Genomic DNA, 25,451 nt, shown 5'->3' with positions numbered 1-25,451 from the left:
TGTGGGACATAAAGTGATACTCGTGAGGAGTGTGCCTCTTAGCTCAAGTAGATACAAGAGACTAAATGTGCAGCTTCTGTCCGGACGTGAGATGGGAAGGCAGAGAGGGTTAGGAGGTGTTTGAATGGACATGGGGAATCGGGTGGAAAGGAGGAGTGTGCTATCACAGTATGGGGAAAGCATTTAGAGTCACATAACAATGTATATACAAACTTTTGTATGGGGGGAAAAAAAGCAGTATTTTCCGTCATGTGCTTAATGGTAGGGAACAGGATAGAGAGGATGTAATGGATCTATAATTTCCCATTCTTTTCCATTTATAGTGGATCAAGGTATGAACTAAGGTGTGACGATGGGGTGTGTGTGTGAAGAGCAGCCAGGCATCTCAGTACCCTGTGCTCTCAGTCCAGGTGCTTGTCTCTACCCCTAACTAGAAAGACTTGGGCTCAGCCCCATCACTTCCTGCCTCTACTGTTACAACAGGCCCCTCCACTGCTGCCAGTTACCTTCCAGAAACAAACCTGATGTACCCTCCCTTTTGATGTCTAAGGATTCGTTCCAAATGCTTCAGACTGCCTCTGACAGTCTGGCAATTCACCTCCCAGCCCTCTTGACACTGCTCTGCACACATCCTGGGCTGTAATCACATTTGAACTTGCACTGTTTCCTAAGTGGGCTGGGTCTTTGACAGTACTGTGCCTGAAATACCCCAGGATGCCCCTCCTTCTTCTCTGCCCAGCGGAGTCTCACCTGTACTTCAGGAGATTCCCCTCTCTTCAACAGCACCCTTGCCCCATTGCACTGCAGTGGCTCTGCTTATCTCTCTGTGAATTCTGGGTACACAGGCATGGTAGGGAGTCCTGGCTTATTCATGATGGCATCCTCAGTGTCTGACACAAGTTGTATTCTTCATTGCTGTTTTGTTGTTTTTAGGTGCTGTCAAGTAATTTTTGACTCATAACGACCCCATGGGATGGAGTAGAACTACCCCATAGAGTTTTATATGCTGTAATCTTCATGGGAGCAGATCACTAGGTCTTCCTCCCACAGAGATGCTAGGTGGGTTCGAACCACCAGCCTTTCAGTTAGCAGCTGAGCACTTAACCGTAGTACCATCAGGGTGCCTTCACTGCTATTTAGTAGTTTGGTTTTCCACATAGACTCCCATGTAGACTTTCCTACAGACCAGTGACCATGCACACTTAAGCTTCTTGGGGTTTTTTTTTTTTACTATGTGTCTTAGGCTGGGTTTTCTAGAGAAGTAAAACCAGTAAAGTATATAAATATATATAGACAGAGATTTATTTCAAGGAAATGGCTCACGTGGTTGTAGAGGCTGGAATGTGGGTCAGGCAGGAGGCTTCTCCTGATTCACGTAGCCACAGGCTGGTGAACCCAAGATCAGTAAGTCAGACAGCAGGGCTCTGGCACACAGGCTGCAAAGACTGACAGATCCCAAGATCAGCAGGCTGCTAGCTCAAGTCCCAAGAACCGGAGGTCAGATGAACAGGAGCCAGCTGTAGAATTCAGTTAGAGCAAAAGCCCATGAGCATTGCCAGAAAGTACACTTATATTGGATGCAGGCCACACCCCCAAGGAAACTCCCTTTCAACTGATTGGTTACTCACAGCAGATACAATCACAGAGGTGATCACATTATATCAAATCTTATCATGGAGTTAATCACATCCCTGTACGACTGCCAAACTACAGCATAACTGCCAAACCACTGAGAATCATGGCTGAACCAAGTTAACACACAACCTTAACAATCACACTGTTCATGAATAGTAAAGAAAAGACCTCTTTAACTCTTTAATTACTTTTGGTTTAGCTGTATACCAGCCACTTTTTGTGCCTCTGGACCTCAAAAGTAGTACATTATTCCAGTTCTGCATTTAGGGTCAAGGTGGGTCCTTTTTGAAATGCGTTAAGATTAGCAGACCTGAGTTGGAGCCTCATTGTTATGTAGGTTGAGCATTCTATTGGGTGATACTTCCTGAATTTGTTAGATTTATAAACTTTTGCCTTTTTTTCCTTTACTTCTGTGAGATAAAGCTTGCAAGCATAATTATGGCTTTCCTGTGTGATAGTTAGGGAGCCCTGATGGTTTTGTTTTGGTTATTCTGTATCATATTTGGAAAACCAGAGGTTCCCCATGTAACCTAATGAAGAAACAAAACCAAACCTGTGGCTGTGGAGTTGATTCCAACTCATAGCGAGTGTATGGGACAGAGTAGAATTGCCCCATAGGATTTCCAAGGAGTGCCTGGTGGGTTTGAACTGCCGACCTTTTGATTAGCCGCCTGAGCTCTTAATCACTATGCCACCAGGGTTTCCAACCTAATGGAAAGGCACTTGCAGTAAATTCTCTTATTTAGTTCTTGTTGGTATATTGTCATACCACAGATTAGTTGTGCTACCGTGCCACTCGCCTTAATTAGTGGCTTGTATTACCAGATCATGTTTCTCAAAACCAGTATTACCAACCAAAAATTTAAACACACTCAATTAGTAAGCATACATTCTAATACTGAAGGCACACGCCATCAAAAAATAAAAAATAAAAATCTGGTAAAAAAAGAATTTTAACGTTAAAAAGCTAAAAAAGACCTCTTTAAAGTGTTAAAAAGCAAAGATGTCACTTTCAGGACTAAGGTGCACCTGACCCTAGCCATGGTATTTTCAGTCACCTCATATGCATGTGAAAGCTGGACAGTGAATAAGGAAAACTGAAGAAGAATTGATGCGTTTGAATTATGGTGTTAGTGAAGAATATTGAATATTCCATAGACTGCCAGAAGAACGAACAAATCTATCTTGGAAGAAGTACAGCCAGAATGCTCCCTAGAAGTAAGGATGGCGAGAGTTCATCTTGCTTGCTTTGGACATGTTATCAGGAGGGACTGTTCCTTGGAAAAGAACATCATGCTTGGTAAAGTAGACGGTCAGCAAAAAAGAGGAAGACCCTCAGTGAGATGGATTGGCACAGTGGCTGTAACAATGGACTCAAACATAGCAATGATTGTGAGAATGGTACAGAACCAGGCAGTGTTTCTTTCTGTTGCGCATGGAGTCACTGTGAGTCAGAACTAACTCGAAGGCATCTGTCATGGATTGAATTATTTCCCCCTCAAAATGTGTGTATCAATTTGGCTGGGTCATGATTCTCAGTATTGTGTGATTGTATACCATTTTGTAATCTGATGTGATTTTCTTATGTGTTGTAAATTCAATCGCTATGATCTAATAAGATGGATTAGCGGCAGTTACACTGATGAGGTGTACAAGATTGGACTGTGTCTTAAGCCAATCTCTTTTGAGATATAAAAGAGAGAAGCAAGCAGAGACACATGGGAACCTCGTACAACCAAGAAAGCAGTGCCAGGAGCAGAGCACGTCCTCTGAACCTGAGGTTCACGTGCAGCGAAGCTCCCAGACCAAGGGAAGATTGTTGATACGGACCTTCCTCTAGAGATGACAGAAAGCGTTTCCTCTGGAGCTGACGCCCTGAATTTGGACTTGTAGCCTACTGGACTGTGAGAGAATAAACTTCTCTTGTTAAAGCCATCCACTTGTGGTTTTTCTGTTATAGCAGCACTAGATGACTAAGACAGCATCTAACAACAATAACAACACACATAAATAAATCAGTCTTTGATTTATCGGTCTTCTGTGAGTTTGGTTAGTGCAGCTTGGATCCCTCCATCTTTAGTTGCCTCTGAGGAAAGGTAAAATCACATTTCCATACATCAAGCTGAGGACCAGGCCTCTGTCCCATCAGTCCTCCTCTGATTAGCCATGATATTATACATTTAGGGTACTTGTCTATGGTAGAACTGTAATGTTGACATTTCATAGTGCATTCCTGCTGACAAGATGACGACTGGGCAGCTGAGGGGTGGAATTGAGGAACTGGGCCAAGATGGAGTTGAAGCTGCCTGACACCACTGCTCTTCGTCAGCTCTGCACTCGGTGACCCTCTCTGCTGGGCTGAGCAGTAGGGCCCTAGAGGGTTGTATCCCCATGGCTTTTCTTGCCATCGAGGATCAGAGGACTGTGTGTAGGTGTCCCACACCTGAGTGGGGGAGTCAGATGATTCCTGCTGTGTGAAGACTGAAAGCGAGATAGGACATACTCGGCATGTGAGCTGCAGTGAGAGACTGGCTAATGTAGCTCAATCCAGCATTCACGGAGCTCCTTCTCTGTGCCAGGAGCTGTGGGAGGTGCTGAAGAAACAGGGGAGTAAGATTGGCCTCTGCTCTAGAGGAGTTCCGCCAGTAGGCAGTGTTAAAAAAAAGAACACAATTTTAATGCAGTGCATATGGTGGAAGGAGAGGGTGCAGGTTTACTAGAGAGTCCTCTCATTTCCTCATTCCTGTAGCATCTGCCCCACTCACAGCCTTGAAGGCACCGCCCCAAAACCTATGGCACCTTCCTCCCTGCACCTACACTCCACCTGATTAGACACGTAGTGGTACCTGAGCTGAGATGGGCCAGCCAGAATCTACCAGGATCTGTAGTAGAGATGCCAAGACAGGCTAAAATGGTGTTGGAAGTTCAAGTGTATTCCACAGGTGGAGCTGAGGAGGGTGATTTGCAGAGAGAGAGCGAGAGAGAAAGGGAGAGTGGCCAAGATGAAACCCCAGGCAGATGCCAGTGAGAGGAAAGTCAAGATCATGGCTAGGTGGCTGCTGTCCTGTCCCACCTGCCCTGCCTGTCTCCTGGGGTTGGGCTCCCTAAAGGTTGCTGGTATCTTTGCAGTTCACCCCGTTTCTCTAAGCTAACTTGGATGGATTTTGTTCCATGTGATGAAATCTTCCTAAAGAAAAGAAGGGGCAGGAAAAAGGGAACACCTACCAGCTGAATCTTGAGGGAGGCGGGGACTTGGACCAAACACACACTGATCTGTGTCTTTTGTATTCTGAGACAAAGCTCTTTTGTCTTTGGTGAATACTTTGCTGCCTAGATAGGGATTCCCTGCAGAAGAAGTTTTGTGTTTTCTTAACTTTTTAAAAATAATTTAATACCATTTACTATAGTCCCCAAGAAGATAAAATACTTAAAAATAAGTTTACCAGACACGTAAAAGACCTGTACAATGGAACTACAAGACACTACTGCAAGAAACCAAAAGAGACCTGCATAAGTGGAAAAATATACCTTGCTCATGGATAGGAAGACTCAACATTGTGAAAATGTCGGTTCTACCCAAAGCAATCTACAGATACAATGCAATCCCAGTCCAAATTCCAAAGGCATTTTTTAATGAGATGGAGAAACAAATCACCAACTTCATATGAAAAGGAAAGAGGCCCCGAATAAGTAAAGCATTACTCAAGAAGAAGAACAAAGTGGGAGGCCTCACACTATATGATTTTAGAACCTATTATACCATCACAGTAGTCAGAACCGCCTGGTACTGATATAACAACAGATACATAGACCAATGGAACAGAATTGAGAATCCAGACATAAATTCATCCACCTATGAGCAGCTGATATTTGACAAAGGCCCAAAGTCCATTAATTGGGGAAAAGACAGTCTCTTTAACAGATGGTGCTGGCATAACTGGACAGCCATCTGCAAAAAACTGAAAGAAGACCCATACCTCACACCATGCACAAAAACTAACTCAAAATGGACCAAAGACTTAAATATGAAATCAAAAACGATAAAGATCATGGAAGAAAAAATAGGGACAACGCTAGGAGCCCTATACATGGCATAAACAGAATACGAACCATAAGTAACAATGCACAAGCACCAGAAGAGAGACTAGATAACTGGGAGCTCCTAAAAATCAAACACTTATGCTCATCAAAATACTTCACCAAAAGAGTAAAAAGACAACCTACAGACTGGGAAAAAAATTTTGGCTGAGACAAATCCGATCAGCGTCTGATCTCTAAAATCTACAAGATACTGCAAAACTGCAACAACAAAAAGACTAACTCAATTAAAAAATGGGCAAAGGATATGAACAGGCACTTTGCCAGAGAAGATGTTCAGGTGGCTAACAGACACATGAAGAAATGGTCAGGATGATTAGCTATTAGAGAAATGCAGATCAAAACTACAATGAGATATCATCTCACCCCAACAAGGATAACTAGTATTAATCCAAAAAACACAAAATAATAAATGTTGGAGAGGTTGTGGAGAGACTGGAACACTTATACACTGTTGGTGGGAATGTAAAATGGTACAACCACTTTAGAAATCAATTTGGTGCTTCCCTTAAAAAGCTAGAAATAGAAGTACCATACGATCCAGCTGTCCCACTCCTTGGAATATCCTAGAGAAATAAGAGCCATCACTCGAATAGATACATGTACACCCATGTTCATTGCAGCACTGTTCACAATAGCAAAAAGATGGAAGCAACCTAGGTGCCCATCAGCAGACGAATGGATAAATAAATTATGGTATATCCACACAACGGAATACTATGCAACGATAAAGAACAACGATGAAGCCGTGAAACATCGTATAACATGGAGGAATTTGGAGGGCATTATGCTGAGTGAATTTAGTCAGTCACAGAAGGACAAATACCGTATGAGACCCCTATTACAAGAACTCAAAAAAAGCTTTAAACACAGAAGACAACATTCTTTGATGGTTACAAGGGTAGGGAGGGAGGGTGAGAGTTATTCACTAACTAGGTAGTAGACAAGTATTATCTTAGGCGAAGGGAAAGACAGCACATCATACAGGGGAAGTCAGCACAACTGAACTAAACCAAAGCTAAGAAGTTTCCTGAATACAGTCAAACACTTCTGAGGGACAGAGTAGCAGGGGTAGAGGTCTGGGGACCATGCTTTCAGGGGATTTCTAGGTTAATTGGCATAACAAAACTTATTAAGAAAATGTTCTGCATCCTACCTTGGTGAGTGGCATCTGGGGTCTTAAAACCTTGCAAGCGGCCATCTAAGATGCATCAATTGGTCCCAACCCCCTGGAGTAAAGGAGAGTGAAGAACACAAAAGACACAAAGAAGGTATTAACCCAAGAGACAGAAAGGGCCACATAAACCAGCGACTTCATTAGCCTGAGACCAGAAAAACTAGATGGTGCCTGGCTACCACCAATGACTGCCCTGACAGGGAACACAACAGAGAGTCCCAGATGGAGCAGGAGAAAGGTGGGGTGCAGAACTCAAATTCTAGTAAGAAGACGAGACTTAATGGTCTGACTGAGACTGGAGGAACCCCGGAAATCATGGCCCCCAGATTCTCTATCAGCCCAGAACTAAAACAATTTCTGAGGCCAACTCTTCAGACAGGGATTGGACTGGACAGTGGGACATAAAGTGATAACTTGTGAGGAGTGTGCCTCTTAGTTCAAGTAGATACAAGAGACTAAACAGGCAGCCTCTGTCCGGAGGTGAGATGGGAAGGCAGAGAGGGTTAGGAGCTGGTTGAATGGACATGGGGAATTGGGTGGAGAAGATGAGTGTGCTGTCACACACAGTAAGGGGAGAGCAATTAGGGTCACATAACTATGTATAAATTTTTGTTAGGGAGACTAACTTGAAATGTAAACTTCATTTAAACTACAACAATAAAAAATACAATAATTATTTTGTTGTTGTTGAGACTATAAAGAGCAAAACATACCAATTCAGCACTTTCTGCATGACAGTTCAGTTACATTGATTAGTTTCAGGGGTTCATCCAGTCTCCATGGCTCCAGAAAAATCTGGATTCCGTGGGAATTTGAAATTCTGTTCTGCATTTTCCCCGTTTGATCAGGATTTTTCTGTAGAATCTTTGATCAAAATGTTCAGTAGTGCTAGCCAGTTTTGTTTTCTTAATTTTTAAAAGGTTTTATCTTAATTCTATATAGTTTTCCCAGCTGAGCTACAAGTGAAAAGAAAGAACTGTGCTTCTTGTTGGTCTTTGTTTACAGATTGGCTGTAAGAGAAAGAGCAGCAGACTCCTGCAGACGCGGGGCTGGCAGAGACAAGGTGAGAGAAAACCAAGGGTAGACAGTGACTCAGAGCAGGAAAAACTGGGCAACCCCTTTGTAGTCAGTTACCTGTTGCTAGGGTTTTTAATTTTTTTTTTAAATTATTTTTAGTTTGTTGTTGTTGAGAATATATACAGCAAAACATACTCCAATTTAACTGTTTCTACATGTATAATTCAGTGACATTCATTACATTCTTTGGGTTGTGGAACCATTCTCACCTGCCTTTTCTAAGTTGTTCCTCACCCATTAACATAAATTCACTGCCCCCTAAGTTTCCTATCTAATCTTTTGAGTTGCTGTTGTAACTTTGATCCCATATAGATAGTTCTTAAAAGAGTTTAATGCTCAAGGCAAGCCTTTTTTACTAGTTAAGCTAAACTATTGTTTGGTTTTAAGAAGACTTGAGGAAATATTTTTGGTTTAAGGTTTAAAGATTATCTCAGGGCAGTAGTTTCAGGGGTTCATCCAACCTTCATGGCTCCAAGACGTCCTGGAGTCTGCGAGAATTTGAAATTCTCTTTTGTAGTTTCCCCCTTTTGATCAGAGTTCTTCTATAGAATCTTTGATCAAAATATTCAGTAATCGTAGCCAGGCACCATCTAGTTCTTCTAGTCTCATGGCCAAGGAGGCAGTTGTTCATGGAGACAGTTAACTACATATTCCATATCCGCCTCCTGTTCCTAACGCTCTTTCTTCCTGTGTTGCTCCAGATGAGTAGAGACCAATTCCTGTGCCTTGGATGGCCACTTAACATGTTGCTAGGGTTTTTACTACACAGTGTTTAAATTCTTGGGGGAAGAAATGTTTAACGGGGAAGATGTTCGCTTTACACAGCTTCCCATCAGTGTGCGATCACTCTGTAAGGTATGTTTTATTGTTGTTGCGTGCCGTCAATTCGATTCTGGCTTATAGTGATCCCATGTAACAGGGTAGAACTGCCCCAGAGGATTTTCTAGGCTATAATTTTTTTTTTTCCTCATGAAAGAGTAGTACACATATTGTTTTATGACATTGGTTAACAACCCCACAACATATCAACCCTCTCCCTTCTCGACCTTTTTTTTTTTGGTGAAAATATACGTAGCCAAGGATACACCATTTCAAAAATTTCTACATGCACAGTTCAGTGACATCGACTACGCTCTTCCTATTGTACTGCTATTCTCACTTTAGATGAAGGCTTACAGAACAAAATAGTTTATCATTTAACAGTTAGTACACATGTTGCCCTATGACAGTGGTTAACAACCTTACAACACATCAACACTATTCTTACTCAACCTTGGGTTCCCTATCACCAGCTTCCTTTTCCCCTTCTGCCTTCTGGCCCTTGTCCCTGGACTGCTGTGCCTCATTAGTCCCGTTTGGTTTTATGGTGCTGTCCACTCCCAGCCTGAACGGTGAACATCGGAGATGACTTCACCACTGAGCTAAAAGGGTGTCTGGGGGCCATACTCTCGGGGTTTCTCCAGTCTCCTTTAGGCCAGTAAATCTGGTCTTTTTTTTTTGTGAGTTAGAATTATGTTCTACATCCTTCTCCAGCTCTGTCCAGAACCCTCTGTTGTGATCCTGGTCAGAGCAGTCGGTGGTAGCCGGGCACCATTTCGCTGTACTGGACTCAGTCTGGTGGAGGCCTTGGTAGCTGTGGTCCATTAGTCCTTTGGACTAATCTTTTCCTTGTATCGTGTTCCCTTCATTCTCCCTTGCTCCCGAAGGGATGAGACCAATGAAGTATCTTAGATGGCTGCTCACAGGCTTTTAAGACCCCAGACAAAGTAGAACGTAGAATGGTAGAATGTAGAACATTGTCTTTATAAACTGTGTTACGCCAATTAAGCTAGATGTTCCCCGAGACCATGGTCCCCACAGCCCTCCACCGAGCAATTCAGTCCCTCAGGGAGTTTGGATGTGTCTGTGGAGCTTCCATGACCTTTCCTTGTACAAGTTGTGCTGGTTTCCCCTGTATTGTGTACTGTCTCACCCTTCGCGCAAGATACCACTTATCTATTGCCTATTTAGTATTTCCTCCTCCACCCCTCCCATCCCTGGTAACCAACAAAGATTGTTACATTTTGTGTGTGAACTTTTTCATGGGTTTTTACAATAGAGGTCTCATACAATATTTGTCCTTTTGTGATTGACTTATTTCATCTAGGCTGTAATTTTTATGGGAGCAGATTGCCAGGTATTTTCTCTTGCAGAGCCACTAGGTGGGTTCCAACTACTGACCTTTCAGTTAGCAGCGGAGCACTTAACCGTTTGCGCCACCCTGAGACTCCTGAGACATACTAGTGCATATAATTTACTATTTTTTGGATCTTAGTAGGAATTTGGTAACTCTTGGTAGTTATGTTGATTAATCTCCTTGGAAGAAAAGTGGTTTATGAGCTATAGCTCCTAACTAATATGATAATAAATTGACTGGATCCATAGGCTGAGTAGCCTTGGTGTTGCAGTGGTTAAGTGCTTAACTGCTAACCGAAAGGTTGGTGATTCAAATCCACCAGCCGGTCTGCAGGAGAAAGATGTGGCAGTCTGCTTCTGTAAAGATTGCAGCCTTGGAAACCCTGTGGGGCAGTTCTACTCTGTCTTATAGGGTCATTGTAAGTTGGAATTGACTTGATGGTTATGGGTTTGGTGTTTTTTGATTTGGATCCATAAACTACATGCATTTGAAAAGTTACTATTATTGGATTCAGAATTGTCCAGATCAAATGTCCCTTGATGCCTTCCTTAACTCAAACTCTGCATGTTCATTTAACTTAACTAACCAAAGAAGACCTCTCCTTCCCTTCAGGTTGCCATCACCATGGCTGCTGTGGACAGCTTCTACCTGTTGTATAGGGAGATTGCCAGGTCTTGCAATTGCTATATGGAAGCCTTAGCTTTGGTTGGAGCCTGGTATACAGCCAGAAAGAGCATCACCGTCATCTGTGACTTTTACAGCCTGGTCAGGCTACATTTTATCCCTCGCCTGGTGAGCAGAGTGGATCTGATCAAGCAGTACGGAAGATGGGCGGTCGTCAGTGGTAAGAAGGGAGATTGTAATTCTTGCCTGATTTAAAGTCAAAATCATCTTTTCTGTTCAAGTTATATTTTGAGTCCTATGCATTATTGAAAGAGCTTTTGAATTTAATGTGATGATTTAATAACGTGGTGATTTAATAATAAAATTTAGTACACCTGTTATGGTTATGTTCACGTTGTTTACTGCGCTCATCTTAGGAAGAATTTTCCTCATGACTGTTCTTCTTACTCTGCCCTCTCCTATTCACAGTCCTACTCTAGCCCCACCTTCCAACCCCCTGCTTTTCTTTTTTGCTCCCTGTTCTGAAATTGTCCTTGGACACCATCACCATTTTCAGAAATGCTTCACCTATTTTATATCATTTTAAGCTATGATTGTTTTCTAGAAAAAGTACCTCCTGGTACACATTCACTCCAGATACAAGTTTGAAAACAATTCCCTATTGTGTGTCATACCAACTTGGTAAATGTAAAATAGCTCTTCATCTGTTGTCTGTCAGGGTGTCTGGAAGAGCGTTTTTTATTTTTATTTTTTATTGTGCTTTAAGTGAAAGTTTACAATTCAAGTTAGTGTCTCATACAAAAATTTATACACACATTGTTATGTGACCCCAGTTGCTCTCCCTATACTGTAACAGGACACTTCTCCTTTCCACCCTGGATTTCCTGTGTCCATTCAGCCAGCATGGGAGTGCATTTAACTAGCATGTATCAGTCCCTGGGTGGTGTGAATGGTTAATGTGCTCAGCTGCTAATCAAAGTTTAGAGGTTCCAGTCTACCCATAGGTGCCTCAGGAGAAAGACCTGGCAGTCTACTTCTGGAAAATCAGTCATTGAAAACCCTGTGGAGCACAGTTCTATTCTGACACACGTGGGGTCGCCATGAGTTGAAAGCAACTTGTTGGCAACTGGTTTTTATCATTCATCTTATTGGCTCAACATTGTTGTACTTGACTGGTAAATACTAGAACTCCTTTTATTTCGAGTGTGCATTTTTCTCTGATTAAACATGGAAATGGCATATTTCAGATCCATTTTTTAAAAATAATTTATTTTTGTTGTTGTCTAGAATATACGCAGCAGAACATATACCAGTTCAGCAATTTCTACTTGTACCATTCAGTGATATTGATTACATTCTTTGAGTTGTGCATTCTCACCCTCCTTTTCTGAGTTCCTCCCCCATTAACATAAACTCACTGCTCCCTGAGTTTCCTATCTAATCTTTCGAGTTGCTGTTGTCAGTTTGATCCCATATAGATAGATCTTGAAAGAGCACAATGCTCAAGGCAGACATTCTTCACTGGTTAAGCTAAAATGTTGTTTGGTTTTAAGAAGACTTCAGAGGATATTTTTGGTTTAAGGTTTAAAGAGTATCTCAGGGTGATAGTTTTAGGGGTTTATCCAGCCTCCATGACTCCAGAAAGTCTGGATTCCATGAGAATTTGAAATTCAAATCTATTTTAAAAGTCTCCCCATGAAACGAGTGTGCTCACTTTCCCCTTTGCATTATAGGTGCAACCAATGGGATTGGAAAAGCCTATGCTGAAGAGCTAGCAAGCCGTGGTCTCAATATTGTCCTAATCAGTCGGAACAAAGAGAAGTTGCAAGTTGTTGCTAAAGACATAGCTGACACTTACAAAGTGGAAACTGATATTATAGTTGCGGACTTCAGCAATGGCCGTGAGATCTATGTCCCAATTCGAGAAGCCCTGCAAGACAAAGACATTGGTATCTTGGTAAATAATGTAGGTGTGTTCTACCCCTACCCCCAGTATTTTACTCAGGTCTCTGAGGACAAACTCTGGGACATCATTAACGTAAACATCGCTGCAGCTAGTTTGATGGTCCATATAGTATTACCAGGAATGGTGGAGAGAAAGAAAGGTGCTATCGTCACTATCTCTTCCGGCTCCTGCTGCAAACCAACTCCCCAGCTGGCCGCATTTTCTGCCTCTAAGGTAATGTATTAATTACTAGAAAGAGAAAGTATAATGCATTAGATAATTTATTATAGCTGTTTGGTCAGATTTGTTGAGTACTTTGTCAGCAACCATTTTTTACTTATACTGTATTTTTTCCTGAAATTATAGTAACCAAGTCTTTTTTTTTTCCTGGATATTCTTTCATTTTCCTGAAAACTAAAGTAAGCCTTTTCCCCCCCTCTGTTTTAACAGGCTTATTTAGATCACTTCAGCAGAGCGTTACAGTATGAATATGCTTCTAAAGGCATCTTTGTACAAAGTCTGATCCCATTCTATGTAGCTACCAACATGTCTGCTCACAGCAGCTTTCTGCACAAATGCCCGTGGTTAGTGCCTTCACCCAAAGTATACGCACATCATGCTGTTTCTACCCTTGGAATTTCAAAAAGGACCACAGGATACTGGTCCCATTCCATTCAGGTAATGCTGTGCTCTCAGCTCTCGTAATGAGGTTAATGCATCCCAAACCTTTATAAATGATACATAGGAATTTGATGAAGCCCAATGCTGAAAGCTGAGAATTGTAAAATGTGATTCTTGATGATTTTGGTTAAGTCACTGAATTTTCTTTTGTGGAATTATTAAGAATATTCAAATGTTCAATCTGTATGACACCTAAAAGATGAAATATGCTGCTTTAATGTAAGTCTGAGCGGTAGCAGTATAAAACTATTACATATTTATATGGGAATTTCAAAGGAAGAAAGATTCTAGTAATGTTTGAAGGGGTACCTCTAAGTCAATAGTGCAATCTGAACAACATGAAACATAAAATAGGCCTTTATTGTACATAACCATTATGTCAGATAACATCTCAGGATATTCTTGAATTCTCTTGTTCAAGAAGCATAGAATTTTTTTAAAAGTGTGTTGTTCCGGCATGACAAAGATTTGAGTCTGTAGTGTTTTAAAGAGAAACATTTTTGATTCTTAGGTAGAGAATATGGGGATTTATTATAATAGACTTGTATTTCTTTATCTGGCATAGTATATAGATGTGCCCTGTTTAAAATTTTTTTTCTTTAATATGTAGTGTTTTCTTAATTACTAAATGCATATTTTTGGGACTATTTACGTAAAGATTATTAGATTTACAACCACCACATAAATAGATAAGTGAGTCAACAGTTAATTTTTACTTTTATCAAAGGATGTGGCAAAAAGTTTGCTGAAGAAGAAAGTTTTATTTAAGTGGCCATTTCCAGGTTCTTAGTTACTTGAGAAAAGCAGAGAAACCTAAACAGTAGTCTTAGATGCTGCTGACTGTTGGGAGTTCCCTTAGAAATGAAGATGTAATGAGGATAGGCTTTAGATTCGGTAGATGCTTTGACTGTTTATTGTTGTTGTTAGGTGCTAGTGAGTCAGTTCCGACTCGTAGTGACCCCATGTACAGCAGAATGAAACACTGTCTGGTCTTGCACCGTCCTCACAATCGTTGCTATGTTTGAGCCCATTGTTGCAGGCACTGTGTCAGTCCATCTCATTGAGGGTCTTCCTCTTTTTCACTGACCCTCTACTTTACCAAGCATGATATCCTTCTTGAGGGACCGGTCCCTCCTGATAACATGTTCAAAGTCAGTCAGACAAAGTCTCACCATCCTCACGTCTAAGGAGCATTCTGGCTGTAGTTCTTCAAAGATAGGTTTGTTCATTCTTCTGGCAGTCCATTGTATATTCAGTATTCTTCACCAACACCGTAAGTCAGATGCATCAATTCTTCTTTGGTTTTTCTTAGTCATTGTCCAGCTTTCGCATGCATATGAGGTGATTGAAAATACCATGGCTTGGCTTGCGTCAGGTGCACCTTAGTCCTCAAAGTGACATCTTTGCTATTTTAACACTGTTTATACACACCGGTATTTTAATCACAATTGGACTTTGTTCACATTGATGAGCTTTTCTTGAGAACGTATTTTTTCTGCCCAGAAGTTCTGTCAAGCCAATTTAATTCCCAGAGTAGTTTTCTATTCAGAGCTGTTAAACTGTTTCAATGTTTTCTATTTTCATTTTACTCAAATTACTTTCAGTGTTGTCCTTTTTTTTTCAATTTTACAACAAAGATTTGATTCATCATTTGCTATTTCATCCATAGTAGATTTCTCTGATTGCCTTTGCCACTGTGATTTTTCTTTTGTAGTCATCATTTCTCCTGAATGCATTTTTCCCAGGTTGAATTTTGCCAATCTAAATTATGTCAAGATTTTAATCCTCTTTCAATCTCTTGCCTATAAGAAATTTACTGTTGATGGAGTTTGATATGTCAAACATACTGCATGAAGTTTTATTCTGTGTTCATTCCAATTAGTCTTCCACATTAGGAATTAAATAAGAATGATAGTTTATTTTTTGCCAGATATGGTGGTAGATTGAAGAGGAGGGTTGAATGCAGAGGAGGTAGATGGGTTAAAGAGGAAGAAGCAGCACAAAATATTCTCAGGTTTATGGCTTCAGAAACTCAGTGGTGTTATTTACTCAGATAGGTAGCATAAGAGGAAGAATCAGGTTTTGGGAGAAAAAATGAGAGTTTTTCATGTGCTAATTTGAAGGGCTCCTTTCCACACACTACATAAGCACTGAAACAATATGTCAGGAATTTCACTTTGAAGGGAATCTGACCGTCTAGTGGTTTAGTGTAGCCTGCCTGCAGATTCCTCCCCAGGGACCGGAAGCTGCTTAGATCTCCTTGGATTTGGAATGATTTGTTTAGGGCACAGGCTCCAAGGAGCAGAATCCAGGTATTTTCCCTTGGCTCTTTAAAGGGGTCAAAAGAAACCTTAAGGAGCCCTGGTGGTGCAGTGGTTAAGCGCTTGGCTGCTAATCAGTAGGTTGCCAGTTCGAACCCACCACCTGCTCTGTGGGAGAAAGATGTGGTAGTCTATTTCCGTGAAGATTTACAGCCTTGGAAACCCTTTGGGGGCAGTTCTGCTCTGTCCTATAGGGTCGCTATGAGTTGGAATCAACTCATCAGCAACGAGTTTTAAAGAAACCTTTTATTTCCCTAGGGAGTTACCCATGGCTCCTGACCAAATACTGGGCCTCTGGTATCTTGTGTCTTGGTGTCTAAGTTCTCTTGTTTAACTTAGCTCCATCTTGCTCCTCAAACCCCAGTTTCCTCATCCAGTACTAACCATGTTTGCATCTATTTATGCATCTATCTATATCAACTGCCTTTTTTTCTGGAATGATTTTGTAATGAACGTACTATTCGTATCACATTAAGCAACAATGGGATTGTATTCTATGTGTAGGTCTGTCCAGCCTCATTGGAGAAAGGGCTGAGTGGTGATCATGTTTCTATTCTATTCCCCATAGAGTCTAGGAGTACAGTCTTATGCAAGACTAGGTGCTCAGTACAGTAGTCCCGAAGCACTTTTTCCTTTGTTGTGTTTAATGTGATCTGTGGATATGTGATGGATTAAATCATAGGCTGATCTTAGCACTTCAGTGTTGATGGCTTTGAGGTCTAACCTTCTAACCCTCTTTCTCTTTCATTTTTAGTTTCTTTTTGCACAGTATATGCCTGAGTGGCTCTGGGTGTGGGGAGCAAACATTCTCAACCGCTCATTACGTAAGGAGGCCTTATCCTGCAAAGCATGAACCTGGATGATCGTTTAGAAGTTTCACCAACTTACGGGAACCTATGGTATTCTGACATTTGGAAGAATACGGTTAATTCATCTCATATATTTTCTATTATTTCTGGTTATTTAGCATTCTGTTGAGTCATCATTTGCAAAGCAAACATGATACTTTTAGAGAATACTGTGGGGAAAACCTCAAGGGACACTTGAACGGCACAGAGCAAATAACAACTGTCGTGTAGGAACTAATTGGAGAAACCTAAATTTCGATGCTTTTTTCCCCTAAGCTATGCAAGAGTTGTGTGATTTATGCTGCTCTCTGAACCAAGGCAATCTGAAATTGAAATATACTTAAAATATGACTTGTCAGCTCTTGTAATTTCAGATTTTTTTAAGGTAAATACCTGTTTCATTAGCTGAATTGCAGTATTGGTTTTCAAATGTTCATCAGGAAAGAGTGTTTAAATGTGTTACTTTATAACTAAGATTGCTGGTATTATTAGCAGTGAACATAGTGTGTATTACATTGCATAGCTTTAGTTGTTTGTATATGAAAGTGCTGCTCTTCTACTGAGGTTTCATCAGAGATGAGTATGTGTGTCTATGAGCAATTTTATTTATGGATAAATTACTTCAAAAAAGTTTTCATGTCAAGCTGGCTTAATGTGTAACCTTACGGGGTATTAAAAATCTAGATTATTCCTTTTCATACTAAGCAAACCTACCCAATCCTGTGCTGTTGATTTGCCCTGTGTAATATTACTTAGCACATTCTGGTTTTCATTTTAATCTCCTATGACAATAACTCATTCCTTGATTTGGACGTGTACTGGATGACTCTGAGTCCCGTCTTGATTTATACAGATAACTATTGTGGGCAAGTAGTGATTGATCAGTCTGTGTTCCATTTTGTAGCTGAAATGTAGCCCTCTAGAGCTTTCTGTCTCTGGTTTCCATACACTTTCTATGTCTTCTTATTCCAGTCCAGTAGCGTTATTGTTACAAACATCAAGTATTTGTGGAATACTAGTTAAAATATGCATAAATTATGTCTGTGATAATCATGTATTATAGCTGTTGAAATAATATGTTAGAAGCCCATTCTTGATTCGTGTAATGAATTTATGCATTATAGTGAATACTTTTATTGGTGTGAAGATAATTATGCACAAACCCCTACAGTGTGGGTTAGCATTGAAACCTACTGTGAAATGTTATTTTGTTGTTTTTTTTTTTTGTTCAAGTCTTATAAAGCCAGATATTTTTAAGGACCACATACCTAGTGCTTTGAAAACTGTAAATCACAATATGAATATGACAATATGTGCATATTTAAAATTCAGAGTTGATATTGTGACACTGATGCAGAAGCTAGTAAATTCATTGAAAGTCAGATTTATGGAATCGTTTTCTTGTGAGATGATATTCCATTATAAGTAGGCCTAAGCTCACTTTTATGTGATACACACAGTTTTGTCAGTGACATGGCCTGCAGTATTTTCACCCATGTCTTGGACTCAGAAGAGCAGTGGTTAAATCCAGAAGCTCATCCACTGATAGACTATGTCTTGATGACAGAAGAGGATAAGATGTGAAAAATTATGAACTGGAGATTTTATGTAACACTGAATGTTTTGATGGAGTTACCTTGGAAACCTTTATTTTGTCACATTTGGTATTTTCCCTCACTTAAAATTAATTTATGATCATTAAGTCTAGAAAAAATTTAACCTCATGCCACATTGACCTGAACTCTACTTGATGTGTGTGATATGAAGCTGCAACTTTATGTAAAAATATTGTCTGATAATTGTATCTAAAGTTGTGTGGTGCCGTGTTGTCTTATATTTATAAATTAGGTAGTGAATCATTGTTATGTGATGAGACTAAGTAAACCATGTCAGTGATGTTTTTGAATTCTCCGCTTAGCAGGATATAGGTAGATATGCCAGTTGGTGCAAATGTAGTATAAGCTTGTCCATCGCTTTAGTGAAAGATCAAAACCAAGACTCTTCCTTAGGTTTTCTATCCTTCATAAAGTACTTCTTTCTTTTTTTCTCCAGAGCTCATTTGAGAGCCTTAGTTGCACCACAGTTTGTGGATGGGGTTTCCCACTGAGGATGTGGGAAATAAGAACCTTTGAAACTTAATCTGTAAACTGAGAATTTAAAAATAAAAGCAGTTGCTTTTGCTTCTTTTGGAAGAGGTTTTTCTCCAAGTGTTTGTAAATTGGTTGTTTGGAATAAGAGATACATTTCCCCCTTACTGACAAACAATTATAAAAAGTTACCAAAAATTAACCTTTGACTACCTGTGGTAGTAATTCATTAACAGCTGATAATTCAGCAAGAAAATTGTATGTAACAATGTCTCCAGTATGTCTTTTGAAACTAAGTCATTTTCTTGATCTCATTTTCCTGATACGTTGAGTAAGATGACTGCTGACTTTGATCACTGAATTTGGCATTGAGCCATTTCAGTCAAGTGGAGAAGATGAAGCTAGAGTGGAGTGGGTTCAAGGAAGAGTCAGAAGAAAAAAGGGGAGACATCAGGTGGAGACAACTCTTTTGAGGAGCCCTTTTTCCAACCCAATTACTGAGAATCTAATTACATTTGGGAACCAGAGGTTTAGGTGGTTTGTCTTCAGTCTTGACACTGAGTCCTCCGAAACCAATTCCAGTCTGTGTCTCACTGTTGTCTTGGCTGTTATGCTTTAAAGGAACATTTAATTTTGAATAAAGATTTACCTTCCCATGGTGGTGCAGTGATTAACAGCTCAGATTGCCAACCAAAAGGTGGCAGTTCAAATCCACCAGCCGCTCCTTGGAAACGCCATGGAGCAGTTCTACTCTGTCCTATAGGGTGGCTATGAGTCGGATTCGACTCCATGGCAACAGGTTTAGTTTTTGTTTTTTTTCTCATGGAATACTGAATGCTTTATGTCCATGAAGCAGTGAGTTTAGAGAGTTATTTTAGACCCTGGAGTGGTGGAAAACCTGTATACCAGGATCCTGTAGCTCCCTCAGTCTTGCTTGGTAGATCTCCAAGTAACTTATCTCTGCCATACCCAGCCACCTTCGATTTATAGGCATTCTCAGAAGCTGGCCTCAGCATCCTCTTCTCTGCGTTGGAGCTTCACTATCACATGACATCTATGTTTGCAACTCACTGTCGACCTGTGAATTCAGTGGTATAGTGATTTAAAAAAAAACCTTGCCTTTGAGTCAGGTTCTGACTCATAACGACCCTATAGGACACAGTAGAACTGCCCCATAGGGTTTCCAAGGCTGTCATATTTATGGAAGCAGACTGCCACATCTTTCTCCTATGGAGTCGCTGGTGGGTTTGAACCACTGACCTTTTGGTTAGCAGTCAAACGCTTAACCACTGCACCACCAAGGCTCCCTGGCATAGTGATTGAGGGCTATTAAAAGAAGCCTGACCAAAATTAATGTACCCCAAATTAGAAGGACACAGTTAAGATCAAATACGTTACATGGTGACAGCAGGAAGCACTTAACTTTGAGGATTTACAAATGTACAAGCATCAAGAATTCTCTGAAAGTTCATAAAATCGAATGTGAGCTCAGAATGGGGAGAAAGTCTTAAGCATCAGATATGAGTTGGTCTAAATACTAACCCCCCACCACTTTTGAACATGTGCAGGAGCCAGGCACTTTATGCTTCACTTAACCCTCACTGCACCCTAATGAGTTAGGTATCAGTATCTTTATTTCAGAGTGAGAAAGCTGAGGTATGAAGAGGTGAAACAACTTGCCCAGGGTCACAAAGTGCCTGAGGTGGGATGATTTCTAGGCTTTCAACCAATGTATTCTGCGGTTCTATTTTAAGAGCTCGCTAGATGGAATTTGGGGTGGAGAAGGTTTAGCATATTAGAGTGGGAGTCAGACTGTTCAGAATTGCAATCCTCACAGCCACTTCACTTGTCTGCACCTCAGCGGCCGCACGGTAACATAGGTAGTGATGCCTGTGGTTTCGCTTAATTATGGGGAGGAAGTGGAAAGGTGTTTAGCCCCGCACCTGGGAGTGAGTACTCCTGGTGTTGGGCGATGAGGAAGAAGTGGGGGCGGATAGACTTACAGACTGGGTGCTTGGGGAGGTGCCGTTAAGCGGGGTTGGGGATTCTCATATGCCTAGGCTGGGGAGAAAGGGCCATGAGCCTGGCTTTGGATACAGACACCCAAGAGGGGCCCGGAGGAAGTTTCCACTAAAGTAACGACCATTCAACACGTTTCTGGCCAATGCTGGCAAACCTCTGAGCGAAGGGGGCCGTTTCACCAGGGTCGTCCTCTGTAAATATGACTCAGTTGGGCCGCTTTCCGAGATCCCTGGCCCCAAAGCCCAGCGAATCCCCAGCGAGGGCATTTTAACCCTTGAGTCTCACAAACTCCCACCCGCTCCGAGGAAGTTGGCCACGCCCCTCCGCATGCCGCCACTCCTCCACGCCACAAATGTCGCGAGACCGTCGCCCCTCCTTCGGGCCCCAGCCGGGCGGCCCCTAGGCGCCCGGAGCGCGCACGCAGGTCCCGGGCGCGCGGAGCACGCTGGGCACGCAGGGCCGGCGGAGGCCGGCGCTCCCAGCGGCTAGTCTCCCGATCGGGTAGTGCGGTCTCGCGAGAGTTGGGAGTAAACAGCCTCGAATGGAGACCAGAGGCGTGCTGTCGGTAGAGGCTCGGTTATCCCGGGCCCGCCGGACCGGAGCGTGAGGCAGCCGCAGGTACGTCAGTCGTTCCCGACGGGTGGGCTACCGTCAGCTTGCGCCCGAAGGCCGCCGCCGCCGCCCCTCCCGACGGCCTCCCGAGCGCTCAGGTGTGTCGGCCGCACCGGAGGCCGCGAGGTGAGGGGCGGCGGGGCCGGCCGGCCGGGACCTCCTGCTCGCCGCTGCAGACGCCCTTCGGGCCGGGGCTCGGGCCGCCACGCGCGGAGCGGCCTCGGGTCCCTAGTCAGTTCTTCTACTGCGACAGGGCAGCGGCATCGCGATGACTTAGGGATGCAGCAGGCAACCCGGCGCGGTGGGGACGTTTGGGGTCATGTATTGAAAATATGAGTTTATAAGCACGAAGTACTTCATGAATACACTCTCGTAAAAACCGCGACAGTCCCCTTTACCTCCCCGTATCCCCAGACACTACCATGACTTACAGCTTGATGTGGACCCTGCCTGGCTCTTTTCTGTGTGTCTACACGGTCTGGTACATGGTTCAGTTTCGTTATTTTTTTTCTGTGATATAAACTTTCAGTTAGTGGAATGATATGCCCTTAGTCTGGCCCTCAGTCTCCAAACACCCATAATTCTAGGTATGCCAGGAGGTGCTGGTATCAGGTCTAAAATGAACTCCTGTAGCAGAGTTCGTGGTCCTGGAACCTGGCGATTGTCTGCCATATCTCGGTACACATTGCTCTGCTGATTTTTAAAAATGCAGTTTAAGAATCCTGAGGGCCAGGTGGGCATGTTTTTCCTATTAGAATGTCTTTGAAACCTGTAGGATTTTAAAGTCTTGCTTTGCCCTGTCATGCTTGTACTACCTAAGACTGTTGTAGATCATCAGCATAATTTTTATTAGGATGTTTACTCTTTGTTTTAGGTAGAGGCCTCTGAGAATCTTGGTCTATGTGTCTACACAAGTGAAGTTAAATATTTGTATTTACTTAAACTTTGAATGACACTTCCAAATGAGGTTGAGTGGACTAAGACCTCAAAATTGAATTCTGGAGATGGGTTCTTTAATCTTAATGATGCTAGCAATTGGCTTTCACTTCTGAGTCTCAGTTTGCATATGTATAAAAATGAGGAGCTTGGAGAAGAGTAGTTATCCCTCCTCCAACTTTTTTTTTTTTGTCTGCAGAATCCTTTTTTGTTACATTAATTTTTTATGTTAAGAGTTTTACTGTGGTATAATTTACATACTATGAAATACACGTGTTTTCAGTGTACTATTTAATGATTTGTAGTAGATTTAGAGAGTTGTGCGATTATCACCATCATGACAATCCACTTTTAGAAGGTTTCCATCACCCCTAAAATATCTCTGGTGCCCATTTGCAGTCACTACCTGTTCCCACCCCCAGCCCCAGCCAAATACTAATCTACATTTTGCTCTCTAGATTTGCCTTTTCTGACTATTTTATGTAGATGGAATCATAGAATATGTGGTCTTTTGTGTCTGGCTTCTTTCACTGTGCATAATGTTTTCAGGGTTCATACCCTCTGTAGCCAGTATCAGTACTTCATTTTTTTTATGGCTGAATGATATTCCATTATATGGATATACTACGTGTTGTTTATACATTCATGCAGAGTGTTTTTTGCAAATAAAAAATTATTTTATGCACCAGTGTGTGATGCAGATGACAGCAGAGTTGTTCATTGGATATAGGCGTGAGATCTAGCTGGACCTGGACCCAGTAGGTCTCTCCATGACACTCCCCAGGCATTCCTGATAATCAAGAGTTGGTGCTATAGATGGAAAAAGAGGAATTCTTATCCGGTGCTTGCAGAGCCTTTAAGCACCTAGTGTTTTGTGGATCAAGAGGGAACTCATGTTGTCAGGAAGTTTTGAGCATTCCCTCCAAAGTCACATCTTCAATGATTCCATTTTCTATGAATCTAGTGGTTGATAGGAGCCCTGGTGGTGCAGTGGTTAAGAGCTTGGCTGCTAACCAAGAGGTCAGCGGTTCCGATCCACCAGTTGCTCCTTGGAAACCCTACGGGGCGGTTCTGCTCTGTCCTGTAGGGTCGCTATGACTTGGAATTGACTTGACGGCAACAGGTTTGGTTTTTTAGTTTTGGTGGTAGATAAGACAGTGAAACCTGTGAGAGCTGGAACTCGACAGTCCTGCCTTGTTTTTCTGGGTCTTGCAAATTTTCCACCTTTGACAGGGTGCAGTCTTACCACTTTTCTATTGCTAGTTTTAGTGAAAAATATTTGAGTTTTCCTTCTCGCCTGGGTTTCTGCCTTACACAGATTCTGGATTTCACAGGTTTTACTGTACTTGCCTGCTGACTTTTTATTTGTGTGGCAGCCACAAAAACTCAACAAAGACTAGGAAGGCTGAAGACTTAGGTAAAATACTCATTGCTTCCATTAGTGTTTTAAATGGGTTCTTTTTGAGCAATTTGCATCTTGCCAGTTTGCACCTGGAGAGAGTTGAGACAATGGTTGTATTTTTATCGGGAAAACTTGACAGCTCCAAGCCTGGGTGACCTCAGACATTAAGAATGGAAAGATAGACCTTTTATTTGATATTTGGGTAGGGTACAGAGGGTTGCAAACAAATTGTTCTCTTTCAGTGTTCTACCTGAGGCAGGTTAAGAAGGTTGTAAAAAGAGACTTTGAGTCTCTGGGTAGTGCGAATGGCTAATGCGCTAGACTGTAAACGGAAAAGTTGGAGGTTCGCGTCCACTCAGAGGCTCCTCGGAAGAAAGTCCTGGAGATCTGCTTCCAAGAAGTCAGCCATTGAAAACCCTGTGGAGCACAGTTCTGTTCTGACACTCATAGGGTCACCATGAATCTGAGACAACTTAACGGCAACTAGTTTAAAAAGAGACTTAAGTTGAATTGCCCTTCTTTGTGGCCTCATCAGCTTTGAGGCGCTGCAGAAAACTGTTAACTAGGTTTTTGGTTAAAGAAAATAATTTAAAGTAAAACAAGGAAGGTACTAAGGTTGGACTGCCTCGTGTGGTTAGCCAGCACTAGAGGACTAAAGGATAGGAAACAATAAATGGAGACAAGGGCAACATCCGCGAAATAATAGGCAATACAAGACAGTATGGCTCAAGCGTTCTCAACCTTGGCACTATTGCTACTTCAGGCTGTGTAATTTGTGGGTTTTACCTACTAGTAGACAGAATATGCTGGAAGAAATGGTTCATTCATGCTTAAGAACACACCTTTATTTTAAGATAGTGTGGTCTGGCACAGCTTAAATGTTAGCCTATTTACAATGTTAATAAAAATACCAAAGTGGTATTTTTGCAGCTAGATTTTTAATTGAACTGAATAGTCCCCTTCTGTGGTCTAAACACAATTCAGAGTCTTATCTGGAGCTGTTTTAGTAAAATAGTTTATTAAAAAGTGAGGCTTACCTGCATAAGTAGATGTTTATTGGCCGATACAAGTCATTTTCCCTCACCTGAACTGTGTTCTTTAATTATATTCAGAGGAATAATTTCAGTTGTAACAGAATTATAATCTTAGTGATGTTCTTTTATTATGCAAATTATAAGTAGAAGAGTCTCTGAGCTGCAAGGAATATTAGCTGTCAGCTAGATCAGTTGCTTGCCCAAGTAGTACATTTCCTCTACTTTGTTTCCCTTTAACATTTGTATCCCATTAAATGTTATTCCTGGTATATATAATTTGAGCTGTTTAGTATTTGATGTCAATTTTTTTTTCATTCCACCTGTATTAGAGGTGCAGTCATACTTACGGAAAATCAATACTTATGGAAATACATCTTTTATGCCTATACCTTGGTATGGAAAGAAAACCAAATCTTCTACATAAAGAAGTTACAGAAATTAAATCCAGGAAACACTCACTGGACCCAGTAACATCCCAAACCTGGCCCTACGAGTTGATACTACAAATGATAAGCCTTTTTAGAATGAACTAACTAAAAGCTTAATGTTTTCAAAGGTATCTTTTCCTTAGGCAAGAAAGTAGTTTTAGATGGATTTTTTAAAACAATTCCCATGAAGTAGATTCCTTTTAAGCTGTTATGTGTACAAAAAAATAAAGTCTTTACATATTTGAATCTTTGTCCCACTGTCTTACCAGAAAATATGATTTTTTTTCTTTGAAATTTATTTTAAAAGGTTTATTAAAGTATGTGTTTTATTTAAGTATAAAAGTAACA

General features: G+C 41.5%; 2 protein-coding genes across 3 annotated transcripts in view; both read left to right on the top strand.

The window, feature by feature from the left end:
• Positions 1–7,863: 7,863 nt before the first annotated feature.
• On the top strand, positions 7,864–19,414 carry HSDL1 (hydroxysteroid dehydrogenase like 1). Of its 2 annotated transcripts, XM_023732538.1 has the most exons (5): positions 7,864–7,973; positions 10,776–11,007; positions 12,521–12,966; positions 13,183–13,410; positions 16,489–19,414. In XM_023732538.1, the coding sequence occupies exons 2-5, from the start codon at positions 10,788–10,790 to the stop codon at positions 16,585–16,587; spliced, it is 993 nt and encodes a 330-aa protein (XP_023588306.1). In that variant the 5' UTR covers positions 7,864–7,973; positions 10,776–10,787; the 3' UTR covers positions 16,588–19,414. The 2 variants fall into 2 exon arrangements, with proteins under 2 accessions (XP_023588306.1, XP_004377786.1); XM_004377729.2 differs by lacking the exon at positions 7,864–7,973 and having other exon boundaries at positions 10,541–11,007.
• A 1,687-nt stretch (positions 19,415–21,101) lies between these two features.
• Positions 21,102–25,451, top strand: part of MBTPS1 (membrane bound transcription factor peptidase, site 1) — a 58,873-nt gene continuing 54,523 nt past the window's right edge. The window contains exon 1 of the mRNA XM_004377728.2: positions 21,102–21,309. The gene's annotated coding sequence lies outside the window, so the exon portion shown is untranslated. The remainder of the gene's footprint in view (positions 21,310–25,451) is intronic.

Source organism: Trichechus manatus, unplaced genomic scaffold, assembly GCF_000243295.1.
Source record: "Trichechus manatus latirostris isolate Lorelei unplaced genomic scaffold, TriManLat1.0 scaffold00053, whole genome shotgun sequence".
Lineage (NCBI taxonomy): Eukaryota > Metazoa > Chordata > Mammalia > Sirenia > Trichechidae > Trichechus > Trichechus manatus.
The sequence above is the reverse complement of the archived record's forward strand: the minus strand, read 5'-3'. Positions and strand labels throughout refer to the sequence as shown.

Coding starts and splice junctions, on each gene's coding strand:
- HSDL1 (XM_023732538.1), top strand. CDS start 10,788: ATGGCTGCTGTGGACAGCTTCTACCTGTTGTATAGGGAGATTGCCAGG. Junction 12,967..13,182: donor CCGCATTTTCTGCCTCTAAG/GTAATGTATTAA, acceptor CTGTTTTAACAG/GCTTATTTAGATCACTTCAG. Junction 13,411..16,488: donor ACTGGTCCCATTCCATTCAG/GTAATGCTGTGC, acceptor TTTCATTTTTAG/TTTCTTTTTGCACAGTATAT.